Source organism: Rhizoctonia solani, chromosome 6, assembly GCF_016906535.1.
Source record: "Rhizoctonia solani chromosome 6, complete sequence".
Lineage (NCBI taxonomy): Eukaryota > Fungi > Basidiomycota > Agaricomycetes > Cantharellales > Ceratobasidiaceae > Rhizoctonia > Rhizoctonia solani.
The window spans coordinates 693,119-717,716 of record NC_057375.1 but is presented as its reverse complement, the minus strand read 5'-3'; the positions used below and the strand labels follow the sequence as shown (position 1 = coordinate 717,716).

The following is a 24,598-nucleotide window of genomic DNA, read 5'->3' as shown; positions in this document are numbered from 1 at the left end:
TCTCAGGTCTTTTCCACTTATTTTTCCTTATGAGAATGATTCATTGCGGCAGCGTCTATCATTACATGAGATTCACTTAAGTTCCTTGGGGGAGGGGGATATTTCGGGGATAAACTTGCGCGTAAATCCTCCGGCTACATCATCTTTGGCACCTTGACCTCTGGCATCTTTGCCGGAATAGCGGACTCTCTGGGTACTCGCTATTTCATGGGGACCCCCCAAACCCCGGGGCCTTCCAGATTGCTCAGATTCTGCGGACCTGTTCATTTAGAGCCAATTGGATCCGGAGTGCTCCGGAGCGTCCTACGAGCACTTCGGGACGCTATACCTGACGCTTCGAAGCACTCGCTCACATTTACGAGTGAGTGAGCGCCCCGGAGTTTTTCGGGCCTCCGCAGAGTATTGAGATGTACTGATTTGATTGCTTGCTCCCTTACATTTTCCGCCCAGTTGTGAGAAACACGGGAAATGATTCGGACTTTGGGCGTAAGGCATACGACAAATCAAGAGCTACTAGTATAACTCGTATAATGCAACACCTCAGATGCGTTAGGGTGAGCGATTAAAATAGCCCTTCGGTCCTGGGATTCGGTCTACGACGGAGTACAAATCCTTAATTACCAAACTTAATGTCTGACCGCCCGCTCAAACCTTCCAGGGAAAACTTGACCCTTCAACGAAGAGTACACTATATGTAGAGCTTCGAACACGAATGACACTGCAGGCACCAAGCCATACAATATACTTCCATTCTTGATACGAGCACCTGATCGGCGAATAGACTCGCTAAATGTAAAATCACGAAAATATAGCACGACGAATTCAGACAAAGTCTTACCAACGAAAGGCAAGGGAGGGATCATTATTTGTCGTTAGTTAGCTACATTCTTGATATACAGTTGGACGGTCAAAGTAACAAAACAGGTACATCTACTTGAGGAGCTGTACTCAGATTCAGTTACACCACCATGCCTACATGAGCTTACATGAGCGTATGGTTCGATATCTTGCCATTGTGGGCCCGCTATCCGGATTGGTTGAGGACTGTGCGGTCAGGCTAACTTACAGGAAAATATGGATCACAATCGCGTTTTTTTGGATCATGAAGCTCTCCGGACTAATTCCGTAAGAGCGTTGAGGCTGTTTATTGTTCGTACCCGTTTGGTACATCGCCGAAGATCGAGTACACAAATGGGTTACTCATCCTGAAATTCGGAGGCTTGACTCTGGCCTACAGCAAAGGTCAGTTTCATTCTATCAACCTCTCATTCAACTCTGTTTATCCGCATCGCGTAGAAGAAGCAATCATTTATCTTGGAGTAGCTGTATTTCAAGTGGAGCGGCTCCGGGGTTGCGTAGAAAGCAAAACATGAAGCCCAATGACACTCTGCTTTTGTATCGCAGAGGTATATTCGCTCGGATGTTGAATAGTATTTGACCAGAAGAATTGCGCAGATATTGAATCGCACGACGATCTACAGTCGTGTCCTTTAGAGGGGCAACTTCAGCACATGGCCGACAGCCGAGATTCATATCAGGGCTCAAGCATTACGTGTGCATACACCTTCGGGAAAAGCAAGGAACAAGTTTGATGTTGAGCACAATTTGTCAACCCACAACCCATCGACTCAAACCACTACAGTTTGAACTCTGGCATGAGCAACACCACATCGTCGTCAAAGCGAAGAGGTCAGTATGTCTCTCGTGCTTGCAACGAATGCCGAAGGCGACGTTGCAAGTGTGATGGAGGCCAACCCTCGTGTGGGACATGCGTACTATATGTGAGTTAGTGTTTCAACCGCTAGGGCTCATCCGCTAATTGCTTACAGGGGCGCCAGGTGCGAAACTTGCAAGGGCAATGGTCACCACTGATACGTAGCATAGTGCTCGTGGAGCATGGAAAACGATGCTCGACGCCCCGCAACAAAGCAGCTCGTTGAGAGCTTACATACTAAGATACAGATGCTCGAGGCAGAATTAGCTCAGCTCAAAGGGCGCCCAGAAGTGGGTGGGGGAGATAGGGATGCCTCAGTACCACTCGAACACACAACGATGGTGAGTAACTTCTCATAGACGCACACACCAAGCTAATTCCTTTCAGTTTCCGTCCGATCAAGGGGCTGTAGTAACAGCAGAGCGCAAAACAGAAACTTCCGGCGTTTATATCGAAGTCACGGCGATGTATCGATATATCTTTGACATTGACGCAGGCATCCCAGTCTATGATCAGCAGAGGGATGTATACCTGAGCCTCGTTTGCGAATGGAACCGTCACTTGCCACAACTGCCTTACTTTACTCGTTTGGAACACGACACCATCCTATCTCGCTGCTTCAAGTATGGTGTTGCGTGGCTCCATTGCATGATTACTGAAATGTTTTTACATAACATGCTTTACGCACTCGCACCTGAGTCTTCAAACTCTACTGTTGACGACCAACTGCGGCTTCAACACTATACTCCAATGCTTCACTGCGCCTTAATCGCTTACGCTGCAGCATTTTCTGACAACGCAGAGATACGGTCCCCTTCCTTTCGTGGCAGGTTTGCCCAGCATGCGAAGCAATGGTTGGACTATGAGTTTGAGAGGCCTGTTGCGGCCTTACCAAGGGCTCTAGCACTACTAGCGGAGTATCATTGTGCTGTTGGAGAGCAAAGTGCTGGATTCATGTATATGGGTATGCTCACATAGTCAAGCGCTCCACTTTGTTAAATTCATAGCTATCGTTTAGGCATGAGCATTCGCGCCGCCCGATCGTGTATGACTTTTCTTTAGAAGTTTTCAATGTAAGCTAACCGTTCCATCGTCTTTTAGTGGTCCCCAGGGATGATGAATCCTTGGCCAATGAAGTCGCAGTAGTACTCCCCACAGTGAGCGAAGGTCACCGGACGTATTGGTCGGCCTTTTGTCAAGGTCTGGTTTATATTTATTGCAATGACCCACTTACTAACACATGGTGGGGGCACCTGGCAGACAAAATTATGGTATACGAGTCATGTTATCGCACAATGAAGCTAGTCACCGATGCGTTTGGATAGGCCCTGGAACTTAAGCATCAGTATGACTTGCCAGTCCCTTATCCTGGTGTGGCGCTTCCGTCAACGAGCACAGAGTTCGACAGCCAGCCGTGGTCAGATGGTCTCGCTGGATACCCGCCACGTCTAATTACGAAGACGTTCCTCAACAGTTGTAAGCTTATGGTGATAGCAAGTAGCATCATTGAACTATTGTAAGTTGAAAATTAGCGTACCTACTCGAGTGCTAGCCACAAAGTTAAACTCCCCCAGATATGATAGCGATCAAGGCGATTACAATGAACGGGCAGTGATCGACCTTCAGTGAGTCACTCTATCGCGTCACTCATTGGCTATATTAATAATCAAAATCTACTCACTACATTTATGTTATCTTCATCCATACACTCGTACCACATTGGGGAATCTCTGAAACCAATGCTTTGCCCCGCCCCTCATTTGGACCTTCCTTCATCTTATCATGAAAGTCTCCGACTAGATACATGGTTCAACGAGCTACCGCGAGAGTTACTTGTCTGGGCCCGGTCGACCTCTCCTATTCCGCACGTAATTGCTCTCAATATTTGCTATTGGTTTTTGCTTGTCTGTCTGCATCAGCCTCTTTATGATCGACCAAAACTATCGGCAGAGGATTCCGAGAGGCCATCTATTTCGAGCGACGACTCCGGTCATGGTACAACTGGGGGTCCGATTCATGATTTGAGCACAAAAATGGTGGAACGCGCGACCCACAAAATTGTACAGTTACTTCAGCTATTTGATGAACAGCACGGCATGAAGTTTTTCCCAAGGAATATGGTACACGTGAGTTAGGCGGCAGCATAGGATCTAATATGATCGGTTGCTAACTCATGACAGGTCATCTACGAATGTGGTATAGTCCTTCTCAAAGAGGCTGCACACACACCACCAGGTGCAACAAAGAAAAGAGTGGCCGCGGTTAATGCTTGTCATATGTGCCTGCACGCATTAAGGGGTGCTTCGAAGACTTGGCTGTGGGCCGAACATCTAGCAGGAAAATTGGAGGAAGATATGAAAGTAGCCCGAGCGAATACGTGAGCCAGTTCCGATTTTAATTCTTAAAATGGCAAAGGTATCGCTTGTTATGCCAGTTACCTACGTGGCCACATCGAGGCACCCTTAAGGTTGGCTAAGCGTTATATATATAAACCCCTTATTCCAAATCCAATGGGCCGTAGTTTTATTTTCCGCGCTCACTACTTTGTCTTGATACGCAGCTGACAGCTTTATAAATTGGTCGTATAGTGCATCGCAGCCTCTTCCCGCCGAATATTTCGTCCCGGACACAGAGCGTAGCCAAACGGGGGACAGCCTTCATCCATTCTTTCACGTCCGGGAAACTGTAGACATTCAGAACTCTACAAGAAGTGATTCAGTAAACCAACCTCCAAGACAACAAAGCAATTCGCCTAAAACAATACTATCAACGAGCTCACTAGGATTGGACTTATCAGCGCTCCACCAACAAACCTTGGCTGATCCCGCAACCATCGAAGATCTCGAGGAGATGGTGGGACACACACACAAAGACACCGGAGCAAATTTGAGCGATGAGCTACCATTTTTAGAAACACCAGCGAGTTCTACGGCCCTTTACCCACTACCCCAACATTCTCCACAAGGAGGGAATGTAGAGATATGGGGTCACTACATGTTTTGATTAGAGCGATTCCTTAGGTGAGACCCGACTATAGCTCCTATATACACGCTCTTACACGGCTTAACTCGTAACGTTACTTGTTCGACCTAGAACTACGCATATAGTTACTGTAGATACATGAATAAATGCCAAGGCTTTTAATTTAAAATCACTCAATTGATTGTGGTCGAAGATCCTCAACTTATCCAGTCGACTTCCACTTGATGCACCACTCTACAAGTTGGGCGTATGGAAATTATTTAATGTATGACTATAATTCTCTCACAAATTATATTTTACCCATTACTACACACTCCGTAGCTTGACTATCGTTTCCATCGTATGATTGTTGTTGTGCAACACTGCTTGAGCCTTGATCGTGAGGTAGCTGGTGCATTAAATCCTTAAGAGGTCCATCATTTAGACGCAATGGGTTTGTCACAGCAGGCATGGGATGAGGTCTCCGCATCAAACATCCAGAATTGCTGGCGACACACCGGTATTCTTCCTGAGCTCTGGGAAGTCGAGCACCGGTTGTCTAATTTTCCCTTTATATTCGTTATATTTTGCTTTGTTTGTCTTACTTTAGTATGTAGCGACCTACACTTGTTTACCCTATACTCAATATATTGAGCTTCGATTTAATATATCTTATCTTATCTTACAGTAGCACCAGAAGTGGTCTTCCCCACTAGAATGGGATTATTTTGACAAAAAGTATATGTGTTGAACTAGATAAAATCAAATGATTTGAATGTAGCTAAATACAGTGAATATAAAGCGAAACTGAGCTTTCAGTGTGATAATCGATAAGGTGAATATACGAGAAATCTGCTGGGGTTTGAGCGGTCTAAATGTATTGTTTATACACTACGTACACGGAGGAATTTCGAGGACACGATCCACGAGTACATGTGGGTGAGAAAAGAAAGACAGTATTCGGGGAAAACAGTCGGTAGTTTAAAGGTACTAGAATAATTGCGCGGGGCATTGTCGACGCGTAGTCGCGGGCACGAGCGAATAAACTTTACGTTCAACAGAATGCACAAGTACCAAGAGACACGCTCATCTTCTTACTTAGCCTTCGGACCTATGTGGCCGCTCTCATGAGATGTAGGACATGGATGTATATATAACCGATGAATCAGTGTGCCATACATTTAATGTCGCTCCGAGCTAGCATCGGTGAGAAATCTTGCGCGGAATGGGGAGGTGAGAACTGGGACACCGAGACGCGAGTCAAATTCGCGGGTCGGGTGGCCATCCGCGACGGCAGGAATGGGGGGTGGTGGGTGAGAAAAGATAAAGTACAGGAAATGTGGATGACCTTGTCGCCCCAGGAGTAATGGGTGGGACGAAAGGAAGAATACGTGCTCAAACGGAGCCCGTGATACAGTAGAGGTAAAATAGGTGGGACGGGCGGCCTTGTGAACCCTGCGGCCAAGTCCGGGATTGTGGTTCTCCACAAACTTCGAAACACACCCTTGCCTAACTATTCGTTTCAAATCAAACTCTTCATAAGTTTACTAAGCTCATGCGTCGTCAAAGCTTTTGTGTTAGTGCAGAATGTCATTTTTACCAACATACCAAATATCAGGACCTTGTTACAGCACAACGGTGATCAACCCGCACCTCAGCTCCGGCTGAGTCCATGTTTTGTATTCCTACCAGTTTCAGTATAAACATGTTGGATAAGGCTTCCCTAGTTTTCATCAAGGATATGGAAGCTATTTGTCCAGTGCTACCCTCACCCTCTCATTTAAAAGCAGTGTAATCATGTGAACGGCACTCCACATATGCATACGAGCAGGGCGTCCAGCCCTGCTTGAGATTCAGGGCTTGCATCTCAGCGCCAATCATTTATATATATACATAGGTGAGAGAGCTTAGGAATTAGCGGAAACTATAGGCCAATTCGATGTCCGTATAGGTCTACTCGCCCGAAACCGGAGCCAAGTTGAATATTCTACATACCGGATAGTTCAATTCATGCACTTCTCTCTTGAGGCACCGAAAAGGTTGGACAGTGGAAATAACCTCCCAGTTTAAGTGTATAGGTGGTCGAATAATTTAAGTGCTTGAAGTAGAAAATCCTTGAATTTGTCCAGCGAACTATATTCTCAACAATATTGACCATTACTCGCATATGCATCCAGTGTGTAAAATGAGAGCCGAGGTTCTGTAGATAAATATACACATGCCGGCGCAAAAATTCCGGCGCGATAGTGCTTTATAAAATCCACTAGACTTCGTGGTGTAAGGAATGCCTGATATTCGTATATTTACTCTACTATATGCGAACCCCTTACATAATCGAGTCGGCTATGCTCACCCGACCTAACACCTCGGCCCACCTGTCACTCTTCTCTATTGTTTGTATCTGATTTCTAACTATATACTCTCGTTTGGTTTATTCCGCTTACTCATGTACGAACCCCGTTGACCTTATAAGGTCCCGGGGGGGGATCTTCTGATAACGGTCTTTACTTTCAACCACAACAATCGAGTGTTTTACGGATTGTCATTACCTCGGCGACACGGTCGCCATCGACGTTCGTATTTACAGTAGTGGACGATAAGTGAAACCTTACATTTTTTGACATACTAATTGCAACACTCGTATCGAGTTTATACTCGACGAACTTCGAACGACAGAGTGACGGGTTGGCCTCCGTTACACTGTCCCATTTTACTTTATTTTAATTTCTTCAATTGCTGATCGATCACAGAGAATAGTACGTACTGAACATGAGCAGGAGGTTGCGCAGCGGACGCAACTACGACGCATCCAAGGTTCCTACCGCCCCCAAGAGGCGGGCCGATAAACGCATGGCTCCGAAAACAGCCAACCGCGTGGAACCCGAGACGTCGAACAAGACCACTGATGAGCAAGCGATTGTACCAGCGAGAAGAGTACAGCTCACCTTTGGCACCATGCCCCAAGGCGCAAGAGAGCCTGGCGAGCGCATGGTAGTGCTGGGTGTCGGGAAGCGCCAGGGAATAGCCTTCGCCGACACCGAGGGAGTCAAGTTATCTCCCTCGGCCTATGTGGCCCTCACGCAACGAGCCCCACCTATCCGGAAGGTGTTGAGCTGGCCGTTGCCGATTAAAGAGACCCGCCGAGAAGCGGATGCCCCCATGAACAGGGAAGCGACCTCAGAACAGAGCGTCGAACTCGTCGAGCGAGCGTCGGTCGAGCAGACAAGCGCTCCCGCATATGCTGACGACCAGCGAGCAACTTCGGAAGTCCCTACGACCCCCAACATAGGCGCGGAAAGTAGGAGGGAATTGGACGACGAGATATTCGTAACGGCTAGGACGAGCCGTGTACTAAATGAGAGCATCGTCCTGGATGATGACGGCAAGCCCGTGTTAGCGCAATATATAGTTATTGATGAGAAGGAAAGCGAGACACCTTCCAAGAATAGTAAGCGCAAGCGTACCCGCCGTAAGTCTAAGGGTAAAGGCAAGGAAAAAGAGCTGGACATCAGTGTCAGCACCGAATCCAAGTCTACGGCTAATCATGAGGGCCTCACCTGGGACAAAGAGGTACGCCGAGCCAATGGCGACGACGGGGGCCCAGGCAACGTTGAGGAACTACCAGACGTTAGCGACTGGGTTAATCCTAACTGGTCACGATCGGATTACATACCCACGAGTGAAGGAGATTGTACCGAAGCTGAAAGCGGAAACGGAAGCGTCGAAGTAAACGCGCTGATATACGAGCTGGCGGATGAGTACGCATTTGATGATGAGGAGTATGCATCAGTACTCCGGAACCTGAGGAGCTCCGAAAGGTCAGAAAGCACTCACAGTCAGACGAGGGGGGCTGGACCATCGAGACAACCGCGCGTTACAATTGAGGAAGTCGATAGCGGGTCAGAGGACACGACAACAAGTCACACCAGGTCACACAAGAGTAAGGGAAAGGCAAAGGCTAAGGCTAAAGGCAAGAAGAGGAAACGTCCTAGCCTGGGAGCCGCATTGGATGACCTAGAAGGGACGCGGGAGCGTCACGTACAACGAACAGACCCCCAAAGCACGCCAAACGCATACAGGGCGGGGGATACCTGGAGGGTATCATAGAATCAACCCCGGCTAGGAAGTCTAGTAAGACAACCCAAACGGATATGGGGAAGGCCAGTGAACCCAGACGCGAGGAACGACGACGGGAGCGGTCGACCGAGAGAAGGCCCCCGTCACCATCTGAATCATCCGAGTCGTCAGAGACGGATAGCGATGAGACTGAATCCACGCATACAAGCAGGTATGGAGGTGGGGGACCTCCAGATTCATCAGATAGTGGATCTGAAACAGCCGACTCGTCCGACTCAAGCTGGACCAAATTGTTGGCACGATCGCGCGATGATAACCGTCGGAGGAATAGACGGCTGGAGGAATTAGTCGCAAAGCTCAAGAAGCAAAACAAGAAACTTGAGCAAAAGGTGGTCACGCAAGCGCAATCAGGATACAAGGCACAGTCACCCAAGACGTATAAGGGCGAAGCGGACATTGACAAGCTGGATATGTTCATATTCAGTTACGACCTATACGTCAGTGATACTAGATTGAGCAACAGCAAGGCAGTGCTCACTGTCAGCCGATTCCTGGACAACAAGGCCGCGTCTTGGTACATGTTGAACGTTGCACCGGACCCCGGAAGCTACTCAATGGAATCGATATATGTTGGACTATATGACTACTGCTTCCCACCAGATTTCAAGGACGACATGAGGAAGTTGTATAATGAAAAGAAGCAGGGAGATTTGGGCGTGCAAGACTATTTTGCCGAATTGGCTCGCTTACAAAGACGCTTACGGGAAGTCACAGACCACCAACATGTGCTGAGAGTTTGGGACGGTGCAGCCCAATATATTAAAGTGGGATGGGCACTCAAAGGCATGAGACCGGAAGCGACTACATGCGAAACATTGCGAGAAACAGCGCTGGACATAGAGCGCGCGCACAAGTACAAACGGTCAATTGAGAAATCGGGAAATGACAAATCGGGATCAAGAAGGAACCAATCGCGTAGTCCTTTGCGAAAGCATGACCGTGCTTCTAATTACAAGAACCCAGGGGACAATCGAAGCGGCGGAAACTGCGGCGATAACAAAGGGACTGGATACAACAGTAACAGTAACGGTAACCGGCAGAACAAGCGCCCGAACAAATACATGCGCGGCGGACAGGCAAAAGGCCGCGACGGACAGGAGAACCAGCGAAGAAAGCTTACCAACAAGAAGAAAGCCGAATTGAGGGCGGCTGGGCTCTGTTTTGAATGCAAACAATTGGGTCACCTGTCCAAGGATTGCCCAAAGTTCCACAAGGCCAAACCGTTGCATGTCAACGCAAACGCGGTTAAAGTACGCCCCGAGAGCAAGGTCAGGGTGTTGTTGGTCATGCTCAAAGAGCTAGACAAACTCACCAGGCTGAAGGAAAAAATCGAGATCAACGCAGTGGGCGTCGGGCGGAAGAACAAAGAGCCGGGGCCGAAACATGTCGAGCGAAACGCTATCAAGGTTAAGGACCACACGAGGAAGGTCCCGAACACGCTGATAGTTGAAGCCAAGCTTGAAGGCAAGTCTGTTCGCGTACTGCTAGACTCGGGATGCCAAACTGACATAGTATCCACGACAATCGTTGACCAACTCAGGTTACCGAAAGTGAAACTCACAAAACCACTGCAAGTACAGTTGGCAATGGCAGGGTTGCGAGGGACGCTACATTATGGTGTAAAAGCTAGAATAGAGTACCAAGGAATTGATGAGTATTGAGATTTCGATGTGGGGAATTTAGACAACTACGACTTGATATTGGGAACACCATTCCTTTTCCAACATAGCGTACAACTAAGTTTCAACCCATACGGGGTATACATTGGTTCTACAAAATCCCTACCACTCGACGGGGAGCAGGTTATACAGATTAACTTGTTGTCCGCAGACATTGTGGGGCTGCAAATGGCGGAACTACGTAACATGCTCAGAAGTGAGGCGATGAGCGTGTGCAAACCTCAGGACGGAAATACGCCCCTGCCGCCGTTCCGAGCAATAAACCACCAAATACCTCTGGTGGATGAGCAGAGAACGTACCGCTTTAGACCCTCGAGATGTCCCAAAGCGCTTAAAGGACAATTTGAGTCAAAGGCGAGGGAATACTTGGGATTGGGACGTTGGAAGCATAGTACTGGCTCAAACGCGATACCGATGCTATTCATACCCAAGAAGAAAGACGGAAGTATCGAGCTACGTACCGTGTTAGACAAACGTGAACAAAATGCAAATACGGTGAAAATGGCATCACCATTGCCGTTACCCAAAGATATCCTTGCCAAAGTCAGTAGGCATAAGTATCAAACGCTACTGGACGGGAAGGACGCTTACGAGCAAATTTGGGTGGTACCCGAAGACGTGCATAAGACGTTGTTCCACACGCCTATGGGGACTATGGTTAGTCACGTAATGCAGCAAGGGGACTGTAACGCGGGCGCGACATACCAAGCGCTGATGAACCATATTTTTGCGCCGTATATAGGAGTATTTATGTTTGTGTACCTAGACAACATAGTGATATTCTCAGATACAATAGAAGAACACGTTAAACATATTTGTACCATATTGGGGGTGCTCAAGCGCAAGAGACTCTTCCTGAGTCCGAGTAAGATGCAGTTCTTCGCAGAAGAATTGCGTATACTGGGGCATATAGTCGACAAGAAGGGGATCAGAATGGACCTGCATAAAGTCGACTCGGTGTCCAAGTGGAAGACGCCTGAATCAAAAGAACAATTAGCTAGCTTTTTAGGTGCGGTTGGATACCTAGCACCAAACTGTCCAGGTATTCGCATACCAATGGCGCCGTTGGCTAAGAGAGCGAGTGGCAACACACCATTCAGATGGGGAGGCACCGAGGAACGTGCCTTCCGTGACACGATTAAACTGGTGGAAGAATTCCGTGATAGACATTGCGTGGCGCTCAAATACGGCAAGAACGAGTCACCCATATACCTAATTACAGACGCTAGCTTGACAGGGGCGAGCGGACTAGTAAGCCAAGGCAAAGAGTGGCAAACGGCGCAAGTAGCCGCGTTCTGGTCCGCCAAGTTCACCACAGCTCAACAGAACTACTCAGTCACGGACCGGGAAGCGTTAGCTGTGGTGTGTTCATTGGATAAATTTGGACCGTTACTACATGGGGTAGAGTTTACAATACTCAGCGATCACAAGGCACTGGAGTACCTACAGACTCAGAAGGATCTTAACCCGCGACAAATACGAATGTCAGAGAAACTGAGTCAGTTCAATTGCACAATTAAATACATTGAGGGATCAAAAAACGTCCTTGCGGACGCCCTATCGCAAATGTATAGTGAGGATAGGAAAGGCACAGAGCGTGCGGAGAGCGAGTTTGTACCAGACTACGAGGAGGAAGACAGCATACGGGACGCACGCGCGCGTAACCAATCAGTGACCCGACCAGTAGTAACCAGAATGGCGGCCAAGGTGGCGAGTGAGAGCCAGACCACGTCGGCAGGTGTCAGACGAAACCCGGAGCGCAAGAGAATGGCACCGGTTTGTTACGACCCAGAAATACCGGGAAGAGCGGGGCAAGGGACCAGGGCACCGCGTAACCGGGGAAGCAAGCGCGTGAAAGAAGATTGGAACCCCGACATACGTGATGAATTTGTCGGGGAACAAAATGCGGAAAGAGATCTGAGAGAAACTGAACCCAACGAAAGAGAAGAGACCTCACCAGCAAGCGTTGAGCTGGAGGGCGGGAGTCAGGCAGACAACAAACGGGACAAGTGGGACCCGTTGGACCGCTCAGATCACCAACAGATTACAACGCTGGTAAAAGAGTTAGACGTGAATGAGGCAATAGCAAACGGCTACCAGAGTGACAAGGATTACGCAAGAATAGTGAATGAACCATCGCGTTTCGCTCAATTCAAGCTACGCAACAATTTACTATATTTCACAGAACACGGTAGGACGTACCTATGCGTCCCAGACACCACGGTTGGGGAATGGCACATAAGGACATTACTGATATCACACGCGCACTTGATAGTGTCACACCTAGGATACAAGAAGACATACGCATATATGAGGGAAAGTCTATATTGGAAAAATATGGCTAAAGACGTGGAGAAATTCTGTGCAGCATGCGTGTCTTGCGCATCATCCAAGAAGTCGACTCAGAAACCGTATGGGCTGCTGAAACCATTACCGGTACCCAAATACCCGTGGGCACAGATTGGCGTTGATTTCCTGGGACCATTAACGGAATCCGCGACCCTACTGGGTAAATTTGACATGGTATGCGTGGTAATCGACCACCTTACGTGCATGGCGCACTTGATACCAACAAGGTTGGACTACACGGCCCGCGACATGGCCGAGGTATTTCACGCGAACGTCTTTAGGCTGCACGGGGTACCCAAGATCATCATTAGCAATAGAGACAAGTTATTTACATCAATCTTCTGGAAGACGCTCTATGAACTATTAGGTACCGAACTGAGACTGTCGTTGGCGTTCCACCCACAGACGGACGGGCAGACCGAAAGACTCATACGCACGATACTGGCACTGATACGCGTGTGCATAAACCCAGCGTTGAGAGACTGGGCAACCAAATTACCTAGTATTGAGTTTGCAGTAAACTCGGCTAGATTGGAGACCACCGGGTTCAGTCCATTTGCACTGAATTACGGACGAACCCCACGTCCAATATTAGTGCGAACCAATACTGACATGTACGGGGTACGCAACGCGGCCCGCAACATCAAATACGCACTAATGATAGCACACAATACCATCATTGGTTTGCGAATAAGTCAGATGGTCGAAGCTAACAGGCATAGAAGACCTTCACCGTTTAAGACCGACGACTTAGTATATGTTAGTACCAAGAACATGAGAGTGCCGCTGGGGAAACCACACAAGCTATTGGCGCAATGGATCGGGCCAGTAAGAATAGACGGTGTGGTCAAGGAAGGGGCCACTTACCACGTAGAGTTGCCCGACGACTTGAAGCGAAGAGGAATAAAGCCAATATTCCACGCGTTGCTACTGAAACCACATGTACCATATGAGGATTGTTGCTTCCCGGGAAGGAACTACAAGCAGATAGCCTCCTTAGAAGCCAATGATGATGAATGGGCGGTTGAGCGGATAGGCGGACATCGCGGCAAGGGGAATAACGCAATGTTTGAGATAGTATGGCAATCGGGAGACCGTACCTGGGAATCATACCGCGTGGTACGGCACCTTGAGGCCCTAAGACAATATTTCGAAGCCTTAGGGATCAGCCGCACTAAAGAGCTACCGTGGAAAGAAGACGGGGAAGTACCGTACGATGAACTTAGTGATAGTGGGTCTGAAACCCTTGAATGCGCAAGCGTAAGGGTACTTAAGGAAGCAATATGGGAACCCCAACCGGTCATCAGCACCATATCTCACTGCCTAAGACTAGATCCTTTATTATCACACTTGACTCTATCTACAAAATGTACCACGGCCGGCGAAGACGCCGCAGTCGCGACCGAGAACGACGGCGGGATGCACCACCAGCGTACGACCCAGGACCCAACAAACAAGTCGATGCAGGCTTACTACGGCTGCTCAACACAGTGGCCCAGACCAGCCTCGAAACCGTTAGGGCAAGAAACGCCCCACTCCCCCAAAGGGGAAGGCAAGGACGGTTCGGGAGGCCAAACATGGCCAGGTCCCTGCATGTCGGGAGAGGTCAGATGGACCTGTACGAAGGTATTATTGGCGTCAGTACCAATGGGCCATTGCGTGCACAACCAAGAGAGCGGACTTACCAAGGGTCATCTACAGGAAGACGCCTTAAACGGCAACGCACTCGACTTAATGCTAGGAATCGCGGCCGATCACCTACCAGAAGCACGTCGGCCTCCTGGTCTAGCGAGGGATCCACCGTACAAGGAAGAAGTACCTCAACCGAGCACGGACGAAGAACGCAAATGGGAAGAAAACGAGCGCGTACCCGATCCAGTCCCTACGACCCTACCGGATCCGGTCGAGAGGGGACCGGCGAATCATCCAAGGAGACCAGCGACGGAACCGACCCAGGCGGGGACGATTGGACGGCAAGTCAACGAACTGGCAAGGAAGGTATCGCTGGCGATTCTCTTGGTCGAGAACGTCATATCAGTAACCACGACTCTAAGCAAACGCGTGAAGAGGACTCACCAGCGGGTCATAGACAGGGAGTGGGACATCATGGAAGACATGTCCCGTATCGCGCTTTGAGCACTAAGGATAGAAGACAAACCCAGGATCGGGGACGCAAACTACCCCCAGGAGCTGATCAGGAGGGCGTATCCCATGCCCCAGATGCCAGAGTCGACGGAGAGGGCGATCAACGACCTCATACTGGGGATCGAGGAGCACTGGGCGACGGTCAGGGGGAACAAGGCAACTTTGAGACACTACGTACTGTCGAGGCTCCCGAATCCAGCATCGGAGAGGACGAGGACAAGCCCTCACCTGGTAGCGACGCAGGAGCCGAGCCGGCCATCGTTGGCGACCGAGACGACCCAGATGTCCGCAATGCCACTGACCACGTTGCCAAGTGGACCAACCTTGGGCCAGACATCGAGATGCGGGACGCCGACAAGGGACTCAAGACCATCAAGCCTGAACAACCTTGCATCTCCCCAAGGAAGCTTGAACTCAAGCGATCTTCTACGCGTCGAGGATCTGATCAAAACGACGGAAAAGGAGGAGAGCGAACCGACGGAGGAAAGGGAAGGAAGTGAATAAGGTGGCTATATGCCACCTGGAGGGCGAGTGTAAGGAATGCCTGATATTCGTATATTTACTCTACTATATGCGAACCCCTTACATAATCGAGTCGGCTATGCTCACCCGACCTAACACCTCGGCCCACCTGTCACTCTTCTCTATTGTTTGTATCTGATTTCTAACTATATACTCTCGTTTGGTTTATTCCGCTTACTCATGTACGAACCCCGTTGACCTTATAAGGTCCCGGGGGGGGATCTTCTGATAACGGTCTTTACTTTCAACCACAACAATCGAGTGTTTTACGGATTGTCATTACCTCGGCGACACGGTCGCCATCGACGTTCGTATTTACAGTAGTGGACGATAAGTGAAACCTTACACGTGGATCCAAAATACTTGGGAAACTTAAATGGGATACTCATAATAATCTCGGCATCTGTGGTTCTTGAGAACCATCGTCTCAGGAGCTCCGGCAGATTTCATGGGGTAGTTCGCAGTTCGCATGAGAACCGAGGCATACGAGTACTAAAAATATATGTAAAGACACAAATTGTGATTATGTCTGTATTGATTTCCTGTTTCCTTGAAACTTCTTTCTTCTCTCCCTGTTTGCCTTTAAGTTTCTTCCGGACGGGAACGCTCATGCAAGCATTCTCTTGCTTGTATCTTCGGTGATATAGAAATACTATCAGTGGCAGGGATAATCTCAATGGAAATAGATTCAGTCACGTTCAGTTCCGCTCCCTCATTAAACTCCGCTGTTGAGGCATACCCGTCTGGAATTTACCCATGCTGTAGACACGGCAATCGACAGGGCAGAATCCAGAATAGTCCCCCTAAACTATTAATACGTTTGTGATCTCGTGTCTGGAGCTCAGGTCATACATCCTGGCTAGCCGAAAGAGCGTGGATGGAATACAAGGGGCCTATCTTCTTTTTGAGCTACTAAGCTATTCGGTCGACTTCAAGACAACCAAGCCACACGCCATAAATTAAATATTTGATGGTAATTGATGGTAATTTAAATTGATTCTGTAGACGAGTAAATTTCCGTATCAGACTTTGTCTCGGTCCCATAGTCTATATCCCGTCTGCCTACTCTACTCAAATCTCCAGGTCCCCAGAGCACCATCCGGAATTCGAGCGGAACACATTTGCAAATTTGCAAACGAAGAACACGCGCCAACCGGTTTTGCTGTAATGTGTAACTTGCTCAACTCCTACGGGTACAATGATTGGCCTCAACTTTTGATTCATGGTCTACGGTTTGCTTGTTTTGAGGTGGGCAGAATAGGATACTCCCGAAAGGTGACCCAATTGGCTCATTATGTTTCATTGACACCTTTCCCAGCTAACAGGACTATAGAATTTGAATACCAGGGGCGCAACCACAAACCAAGCCTATGACTGAGAACCTCCGACTATGCGCATCCAACCGCGATACAAATGCGTGGTAGAGTAGATGACGGAAGTTATCAAACGTGAGGGTTTGGCAACGTGGCTGAGCTTGAATACCATGGCTAAGTCTCGTCTTTATTATCGCAGTCATCCTAATAATCGCTGAGGCTGAGATGGAGCTTCACCACCGAAACGCCGGTACCAAAAAGCACTGCGATACTTCACTTAGTAACAAATTCTCAACCTCATACTGTGTCATAAAAGTAACATAGCATTTGATTTTATAGACCTCCAGATGGGATACATAGCTTCGGCACCAAGATTTGAGTCTATCAAATGAATAACCTTGGTATCACGACTGATGATCAAACCAACAAAAGCCTATCGAGAGCTGTCCTCAAGTAGCATGAAGGGTCTTAAAAATAATGTATTTTGAGACGCCACTTGGCTTGTGGCCGAAGTGTCTCCCTCCTGCCTCAAACAATGCCTCTAAATGGTCCAATTTGGGTTATATCTGAGCGCACCTCGGGAATTGAAGATTACGTCATAACGTCATAGGTCATGCATATAAGCCGTCGGGAATAGTAAGGAATGGGGTTTGATGTTGGCCACAATTTGTCAGCCCACAACCCATCGACCACTGCAGATTGTAGTCGGTCATGAGTGGCGCCTCATCAAAGCGAAGAGGTCAATATGTCTCTCGTGCTTGCAATGAATGCCGACGGCGGCGGTGCAAGTGCGACGGCGGTCAGCCCTCGTGTGGTACATGTGTATTTTATGTATGTTTTCACTTTCACCTGTTTAATCCTCTGCTAACTATACTACAGGGGCGAGAGGTGAGAATCTCTGTCAAAAGGATACTGGCGACTGACATCGACACCAGTGTTCGTGGAGTATAGAAAACGATGCACGACGCCCAGCAACGAAGCAGCTTGTCGAAAGTCTGCACGCCAAGATACAATCACTCGAAGCCGAACTAGCACAATTGAAGGGACGGCCCGTAACGTCGTCTGCTGATAGTGACGCCGAGCCCTCTACCCCAGTTGTGAACGCGTCAACGGTAAGTCCCTTCAAACATACGGCAGTGATAGGCTGAAGTCTTCCAGTTTCCATCTGAACCAGCAGAGCCGTCGAGCTTCGAGCGCGAGCGTCCGGAGGCACCGAACGCTCAGCTTACAATGACCGTTATGTACAGGTATATCTTCGACATAGATTCAAGCATCCCGGCCAATGAGCAATCCAAGGATGTACATCTAAGCGTCGCCTGCCAGTGGAACCGTTACCTTCCCCAGTTGCCTCATTTAACTCGCCTTGAACATGACACCATTCTTTTACGCTGCTTTCAATACGGAGTTGCATGGCTGCACTGCATGCTTCCTGAGGCCTTTCTGCATGATATGCTTTACGCCCTTACATCCGAGTCATCTGCGGTCAGCAACCCGTTGCGCCTTCAACATTACACTCCTATGCTTCACTGTGCTTTGCTCGCTTATGCCTGTGCTTTCTCTGACAACCCTGAGATTCGATCACCCTCTTTTCGCGCTAAATTTGCTCAATACGCAAAACAATGGCTAGATTATGAATTCGAGAGGCCTGTCATGGCATTGGTTAGGGCGCTTGCATTGTTAGGAGAGTATCATTGTGGTATCGGGCAGCGTAGTTCGGGGTTTATGTATATGGGTACGTCGCCCATCCGTCCCGCCCTACACTGTGTTAATATCTTCTAGGTATGAGCATTCGCGCTGCTCGATCTCGTGAGTTCGTTGTAGATTCTAGCAGGTGAATTGAACATCTCATTGGTTTGTAGTAATTCTCGTAGGCGATCACGAATCTTGGATTAATGAGGGTTCTACAGCCCATTCCGAAGTGGTTGAGCGTGATTGGCATTTCTGGTCAGCCTTTTGTCAAGGTCGGGCATAAATCTCACGTAGCGTAATCATGGTAAACTAACACATCATGCCCTTGCTTGATAGATAAAATCATGGTAAATTATCTTGTCGATGTATAGAAACACATTCGCTAACGCATTGAAATAGGCGCTAGAATTCAACCAGGAACACGATGTACCAGTTCCCCACCTTGGTGTGAGCCTTCCATCAATTGACGGAGACTCGGATAATCAACCTTGGTCGAATGGGCTTGTTGGATTTCCACCAAGATTAACTACTAAAACATTTTTCGATAGTTGCAAACTTATGGTTATATCAACTAGGATTATTGAGTTTCTGTAAGTTAATAAAATATTTAACAATATATGATATGCTGATTATAAGACAGACACACAAAGGACCAAGAAGGCCAAGACGAGCGCGCGGTAATCAACCTGCAGTAAGTGGTTGAGCCCCATGAGAATATCAAACACTGACGGTTGATCGTTTGCTTATTTCATTTACCTGATATACATCAATCTACGACCTGTTAATCAATCTCCCATTTTACGCTCACTAATTGTACAACCTGTTTGTGGCTAACCACTCTTGCCACTTCAACTGGGTATTGCCCATTCCTCACTCCACGTGGCTGGCTCCCCGGCGGGTAATATGTATTTCATTTGGTATTTACATTCCTGCATGGATATCCTGATTTATCGATCTTTAATCCTACGCCATCTGATTGAAATTGTGTCTTTCCTGCTACAGTCTTCAACTTGATACATGGTTCAATAACTTGCCACGAGAGCTACTCGTATGGGCTCGATCTACTTCGCCTCTCCCGCACATAATTACTCTGCACATCTGTTATTGGTTTTTACTAGTCTGCTTGCACCAGCCGCTCTACCATCGGCCTACTACAAGTGAAGACGACAAGGGGAAAGGGCCTAACACGATGGGAGATGTACCAAACCAAGGTGGGGGAAATGACCCAATTCACGATCTGAGTATCAAAATGGTGGATCGGGCGACGCATAAGATTGTGCAACTTCTCCAAATGTTCGAGGAGCAACATGGAATGAGGTTCTTTCCTAGGAACATGATTTATGTAAGTCGGATAGTGGCATACAAGTGCTTTAATTAACCTCTGCCTATGACAGATGATTTACGAGTGTGGTCTCGTTCTAATGAAAGAGGCCGCAACTGTACCTTTTGCAGCGACGAAGAAAAGAGCAACTGCAATCGAGGCTGGCCACGCCTGTTTGCGTGCGTTAAAAGGGACTTCGGTAACTTGGCCGTGGGCCGAACAACTGGCTACTCGCTTGGAAGGGTGTCTAAACGCAGCCGGAGCAAACACGTGAGTCTCGAGTTCCATTTTTGATATTTCGGTTATTCCTCTCGGCTTTTCCATTTCAAATAAGTACATCCAAACATAATTCGGGATGAATCTGCCGTGCACCCAGTGTCATCGATCAGGTACTCTGGACCTTCGCTGTATCTCCTCCCTTTTAGTACTATTTCCCTCAATTTCGCGTGAATTCGATACTAAATCGCATTGAATTACCTAGCACACTACAGCCCTTCACCTCAAATTGGTCTATTCCAGTAGGTGGGACCAACTCAGCAGGCGCAGACATGTCACCGACGTTCCATCAGTTCGTCCACGTCTGGGATTCCACTGGAATGGAGGCTCCTGGTAGGATCAATTTAACGAACAGAATTCAAGATACGCAACCAACCGAGCCGAATTCTGATATGACTACCACTCGGGGAATGGTTCCAAGCTCGATGGGGCTGGGCTTGCAGGGCCTGGTCCCTCAGAATCACGACCTTGGCCATCCAACGATCAGAAGGAATCTCGGAGAGGAGGGGAGTGCACAGGTAGACGGGGAAACCCGGGCATACGACATGGTTTCCTTCTCGGATACACCGACTAGTTCTACATCTTCTTACTCTGCACCCCATCCTACTCAACAGGGGTCTGACGAAGATATGTGGAGTTCCTCTTTGTTTGATTAGGACCGAATCTATATACGCTATCGTTTTCTGCAAGATTTATGTTTGATACATATCGCTATTTATTCCATCGCGGAGTCTGTAGGACCAATGCTGCCCCACAAGCTTGTAGCTTTATCAAATAGTATCAGCTCACACCGTGTATAAATAATATTCAAGTGACATATTCTAACTTATTCGTGCGCATGACAACTCGGGCGGTTTGGCTAAACATGTGGTCTCACCTTGGAATTTATCACACTCCTCTTCTGCTCGCCCGCCTTCCTTCGTCGTGTACATTTGCGCTCTGCGCAGAGCCTCAGTGTCCAACCAGGTAGTCTCTGAGTAGTGGGTTGTACCTAGGAAACGTAGAACGTATCAAATCAGAGCTCGAGTATCGTTACAATTGACAGGTTGAGTTATGAACAATCATACTAGTTGAATAAATGTTCTGAGGTATCATCAGGTATGGACCATGATCATAAGTACTCCATACGATAGTCTTAAAAAACATGCTATGTATAGTAAAGATTTCATTGAGCTTTGATATTCCCAACATCATACCAAGAAATTCAAATTGAAGCCACTTCCTACTTTATTTTTGTTTTCGTTGCGCTCATGAACTGCGTTGACTGCCAGGTAGAAAATGGAATACAGAATTAGTCTTCGGGTATGCAACGGCAGGAAATAGCCTATCTCGACCAACACTGCGCCCTTGCATAAGACCCCAGGGCCACGAACTCCATGCAAACATTTGGTATCACATGCAAAGGTCCGGAGCTCTTCCATTTTGTCCAGGGTCTGATTAATCAAGTTCCATGCGTGTGAGAGCCTTGGTAGGCCTTTCGAACCATAATCGGTAAAACATGATACATCGTGGTCACGTATCTACGGCTTCCGGCAGGCTTGGCTACGAATTCTCGAGCACTTGACACTGCGAAGACTAGGTCACATGGCCAACCATAACTCTCAAATATGCTGACTTTGGAGATACCCATTACTTCCATTTGATTCTCTTACAAAACATCCGTCATGTGTTCACCTTGAGGCATGGCCTCGAGATGGATGTCCTTATACAGGCCACGAACCATTTGGTAGTTGGCGATATTTGGATCATGCATAACTAGTATAAAACACCCCCTCTGGCCATCGCTCGGGCCTCAGGACGAAGTTTCCTGCTTCAAATTACGCCCGACACCGTTATGAGACATATATACTGCATTCCTCTTTTTTTTCTGGCCTATTTCTCGCTTGCAATTGCTGGCCCCCTGGGGGCCGGTAAGCGACAACTGGACTCAGGTACATATGTAACCGACATCTCCCAGTGCCCTTCGGTCCGCCCTCGGACTACACCTCCGAAAAATGTACATGATTTGTAAGTTAACCATTAGATGGTCGCCAAATGGGCCTGATTCACATCTTATATAGACGCCCTGATGACTTTTCGGTGGCAATGGCCGTCGGAGATTCGATTACTGCAGGGGCTTTTGCACAAGGTGTGATTGCGCACAGAAGTGTTTCTGCGCACAAAATGCTCAGGCCAGTTCTTGGTTTTAGGTATAAATAGAGAGAATATTCTACTTAACTTCGTTGAATTTCGTGGACTTTCATATGCTGGGGGAGGCGATTCTGGTGCAATTACTGTACCAAATGTGTGCATCTTATTTCCCGTGTTATTTTACGCATGCTTACCAAGGCATCATATTAGCTCTTGAAGCATTATAACAAAACTCTTGTTGGCGCATCCAAGGGTGTCAATTTAGGTATCGAACTTTGTTTCGGACCATTGTGCCCTATTGGACCGGTAGGTCTCCAATCTATGAAATTTCCATGCGTTCTTCTAACATGTTTATGTTACAGGTGGGATGGAACCAACCGGTCGATCAATTAAATGCAGCTCAAAGCGGTGCCCTTGCCTCTAACTTACTCCATGAAGTCCGAGGTTAGTTGTTATTGGTATACGAACGACTCCTTGGTGTCTCTGATAGCACTAAAAATATAGACTATCTCGTGCCACAGGTAAAGGCAGCGGGGATTGCTGCAAATCGTTTCAAGTACCTAAGCTTCCAAATCGGGTCCAACGACCTGTGTCAGTTGTGTTTGGCAGGTAGGTGAAGTACGTAGAACCTCTAACATATTGACCTTAATGAATTCCACTTGCGCGACCATTTAGCCGATGCATTACTTGGTCCTGGCACACAGTCAGATTTTGAACGTAACATCCGAGAGACATTGGAATACATTCGGAAAAACATTCGTAAGCTGGATTACAGAAGGATTAAATTCAGGCACTAACGGGAATGGGGCACAGCCAACACCCTAGTTAACTTGTTCGGCGTCTTCCAGGTATCCCAAATATATGGTGTAAGCTAAATCCTAAAGCAGAATATCTACAATGGTAATGACATGGTTTATTTTAGCTCACGCTCAATGAGCCATACTGGTGTGTATCAACAGTATTAATTTCGAGTCGCTCGTGACCTATCCCTGTTTCGTTATAGCCAGCAGCTTATCCCTAATGTCACACATTATAACCTTGAGTGCACATGCGCCCTCTTTGGGGGAGAGACAGGGGAATTCACACGCAGCCGGATGGACAAGCTTCAAAATCAATACAGTAGGCAACCTTCCGAACGACACGTATATGACACTAAGCTAGAGTTATTTAGATACGGCCTTGAAGAAAATTGCTGCGGAGTACAAGGCCAAGAATTATGCGGATTTGTAGGCCCCTCATATTTATATTGAGTGAATCTCTAAATAGAAGTACATTCAGTGCAGTAATATGGCAGCCTGCCGAAGTTCCACTTGGCCGATACCCAATTGAATGTAAGTGAGATCCTGATAAGTGGAGAGTCAAAAATCCTGATTGAAACTATTCAACTGCAGCACTCAGTAGCCTCGATTGCTTCCATCCTAGTACGGCAACTCATCAGCGCATTGCGGCAGGGCTTTGGAATCGCCTGCCCTTGGATGAAGTAAGTTGATATTAGCCTATATTATGCCCCAAACTATTCATATACTGCGCTCAGGCCGCTCGTGCTACCCCATTTGAATGGGAGGCCACCCCCAAATTCCGTTGTCTTCAAGAGAACGATCGCATCAAGACTTGAATGCTCACCAACAAGGGCAATAGTTGTACATGAGAACCCACACAAACCTTCCTTGTACTATGATATTCATCTGATGTCCGTTGAGATTCACGGTAAATGCTCTATTAAGGCGAGGAAACTATCAATATATGCGATTGACTGAAACGCTGCTCCACCTGCATCCAACTTGGTGACTAAGCAATCACTTGCAAACCAATGATGAAATGGGGTGGTCTAGTCCATTCCCCCCAACACGGGCAGAGCTACTGAAGGTGCCCGCAACCACCATATGATATCTTGATCCATTTCTCTTTCAAGCACTGTAAAATTAAGACACCTTGCCCTTACTTTCAGTCAAAGTTGATTATGTCGGTCTCGCTGTAGAAGGCCAACGTCGAAACCCTTCGTCACCCTCAACCTACCGTGCGAAAATAACCTTGATCTTGAAAATTACCGCTAGCTGGCTAGAGTGGTTCTCTTAGTTCTCTAGTGAGCTGCCTCTATCTTCGAAATATCTGAGGCCCCCATGTTCAAGCTCACGCTATACTTCCGTCCCGGCGTCACTTCCAGAAGCATCGTGCTCACTGCTGGTCCACAATAACAGTTATTGATTTTTTGTCTCAAGAAAGCTTGTGAAGATCACTCGAGTCCTAGCGCTCTTCAGAGCTCTGCTTGAGTCCAAAGCTCTTGTAAAATGAGGGACCTCGTCCAACGTTACAACTCCGAGGTTCTTCCCCTAGTCAAACTGAATGTTACATGATAAACTCT

General features: G+C 47.7%; 6 protein-coding genes across 6 annotated transcripts; all 6 read left to right on the top strand.

Annotated features, from left to right (window-relative positions):
• Positions 1-1,695: 1,695 nt before the first annotated feature.
• Positions 1,696-4,717, top strand: RhiXN_05690 (Fungal specific transcription factor domain; the record flags this gene model as incomplete). The annotated part of the gene is made up of 12 exons (XM_043325506.1): positions 1,696-1,761; positions 1,830-1,838; positions 1,885-2,055; positions 2,102-2,678; positions 2,733-2,759; positions 2,816-2,871; positions 3,040-3,230; positions 3,289-3,339; positions 3,504-3,582; positions 3,634-3,840; positions 3,895-4,091; positions 4,303-4,717. 12 exons carry the CDS (start codon positions 1,696-1,698, stop codon positions 4,715-4,717), a joined length of 2,046 nt encoding a protein of 681 aa, XP_043180938.1.
• A 2,727-nt stretch (positions 4,718-7,444) lies between these two features.
• RhiXN_05689 (uncharacterized protein) lies at positions 7,445-8,782 on the top strand (the record flags this gene model as incomplete). Its single annotated transcript, XM_043325505.1, has 1 exon — positions 7,445-8,782. The coding sequence occupies one exon, from the start codon at positions 7,445-7,447 to the stop codon at positions 8,780-8,782; it is 1,338 nt and encodes a 445-aa protein (XP_043180937.1).
• Positions 8,783-8,826: 44 nt separating this feature from the next.
• Positions 8,827-10,473, top strand: RhiXN_05688 (Zinc finger, CCHC-type; the record flags this gene model as incomplete). The annotated part of the gene is made up of 1 exon (XM_043325504.1): positions 8,827-10,473. One exon carries the CDS (start codon positions 8,827-8,829, stop codon positions 10,471-10,473), a length of 1,647 nt encoding a protein of 548 aa, XP_043180936.1.
• Positions 10,474-10,659: 186 nt separating this feature from the next.
• On the top strand, positions 10,660-15,485 carry RhiXN_05687 (Transposon Ty3-I Gag-Pol polyprotein; the record flags this gene model as incomplete). The annotated part of the gene is made up of 2 exons (XM_043325503.1): positions 10,660-14,877; positions 14,934-15,485. The coding sequence occupies 2 exons, from the start codon at positions 10,660-10,662 to the stop codon at positions 15,483-15,485; spliced, it is 4,770 nt and encodes a 1,589-aa protein (XP_043180935.1).
• Positions 15,486-17,565: 2,080 nt separating this feature from the next.
• RhiXN_05686 (Fungal specific transcription factor domain) lies at positions 17,566-20,762 on the top strand (the record flags this gene model as incomplete). The annotated part of the gene is made up of 12 exons (XM_043325502.1): positions 17,566-17,619; positions 17,700-17,708; positions 17,756-17,932; positions 17,979-18,552; positions 18,600-18,626; positions 18,680-18,781; positions 18,846-18,856; positions 18,909-19,099; positions 19,150-19,200; positions 19,512-19,851; positions 19,904-20,100; positions 20,312-20,762. 12 exons carry the CDS (start codon positions 17,566-17,568, stop codon positions 20,760-20,762), a joined length of 2,184 nt encoding a protein of 727 aa, XP_043180934.1.
• A 1,178-nt stretch (positions 20,763-21,940) lies between these two features.
• Positions 21,941-23,851, top strand: RhiXN_05685 (GDSL-like lipase/acylhydrolase family protein; the record flags this gene model as incomplete). The annotated part of the gene is made up of 14 exons (XM_043325501.1): positions 21,941-22,113; positions 22,167-22,234; positions 22,296-22,390; positions 22,447-22,542; positions 22,599-22,680; positions 22,741-22,845; positions 22,912-22,995; positions 23,050-23,102; positions 23,159-23,181; positions 23,240-23,355; positions 23,408-23,462; positions 23,515-23,567; positions 23,628-23,716; positions 23,771-23,851. The coding sequence occupies 14 exons, from the start codon at positions 21,941-21,943 to the stop codon at positions 23,849-23,851; spliced, it is 1,173 nt and encodes a 390-aa protein (XP_043180933.1).
• Between the last annotated feature and the right edge of the window lie 747 nt (positions 23,852-24,598).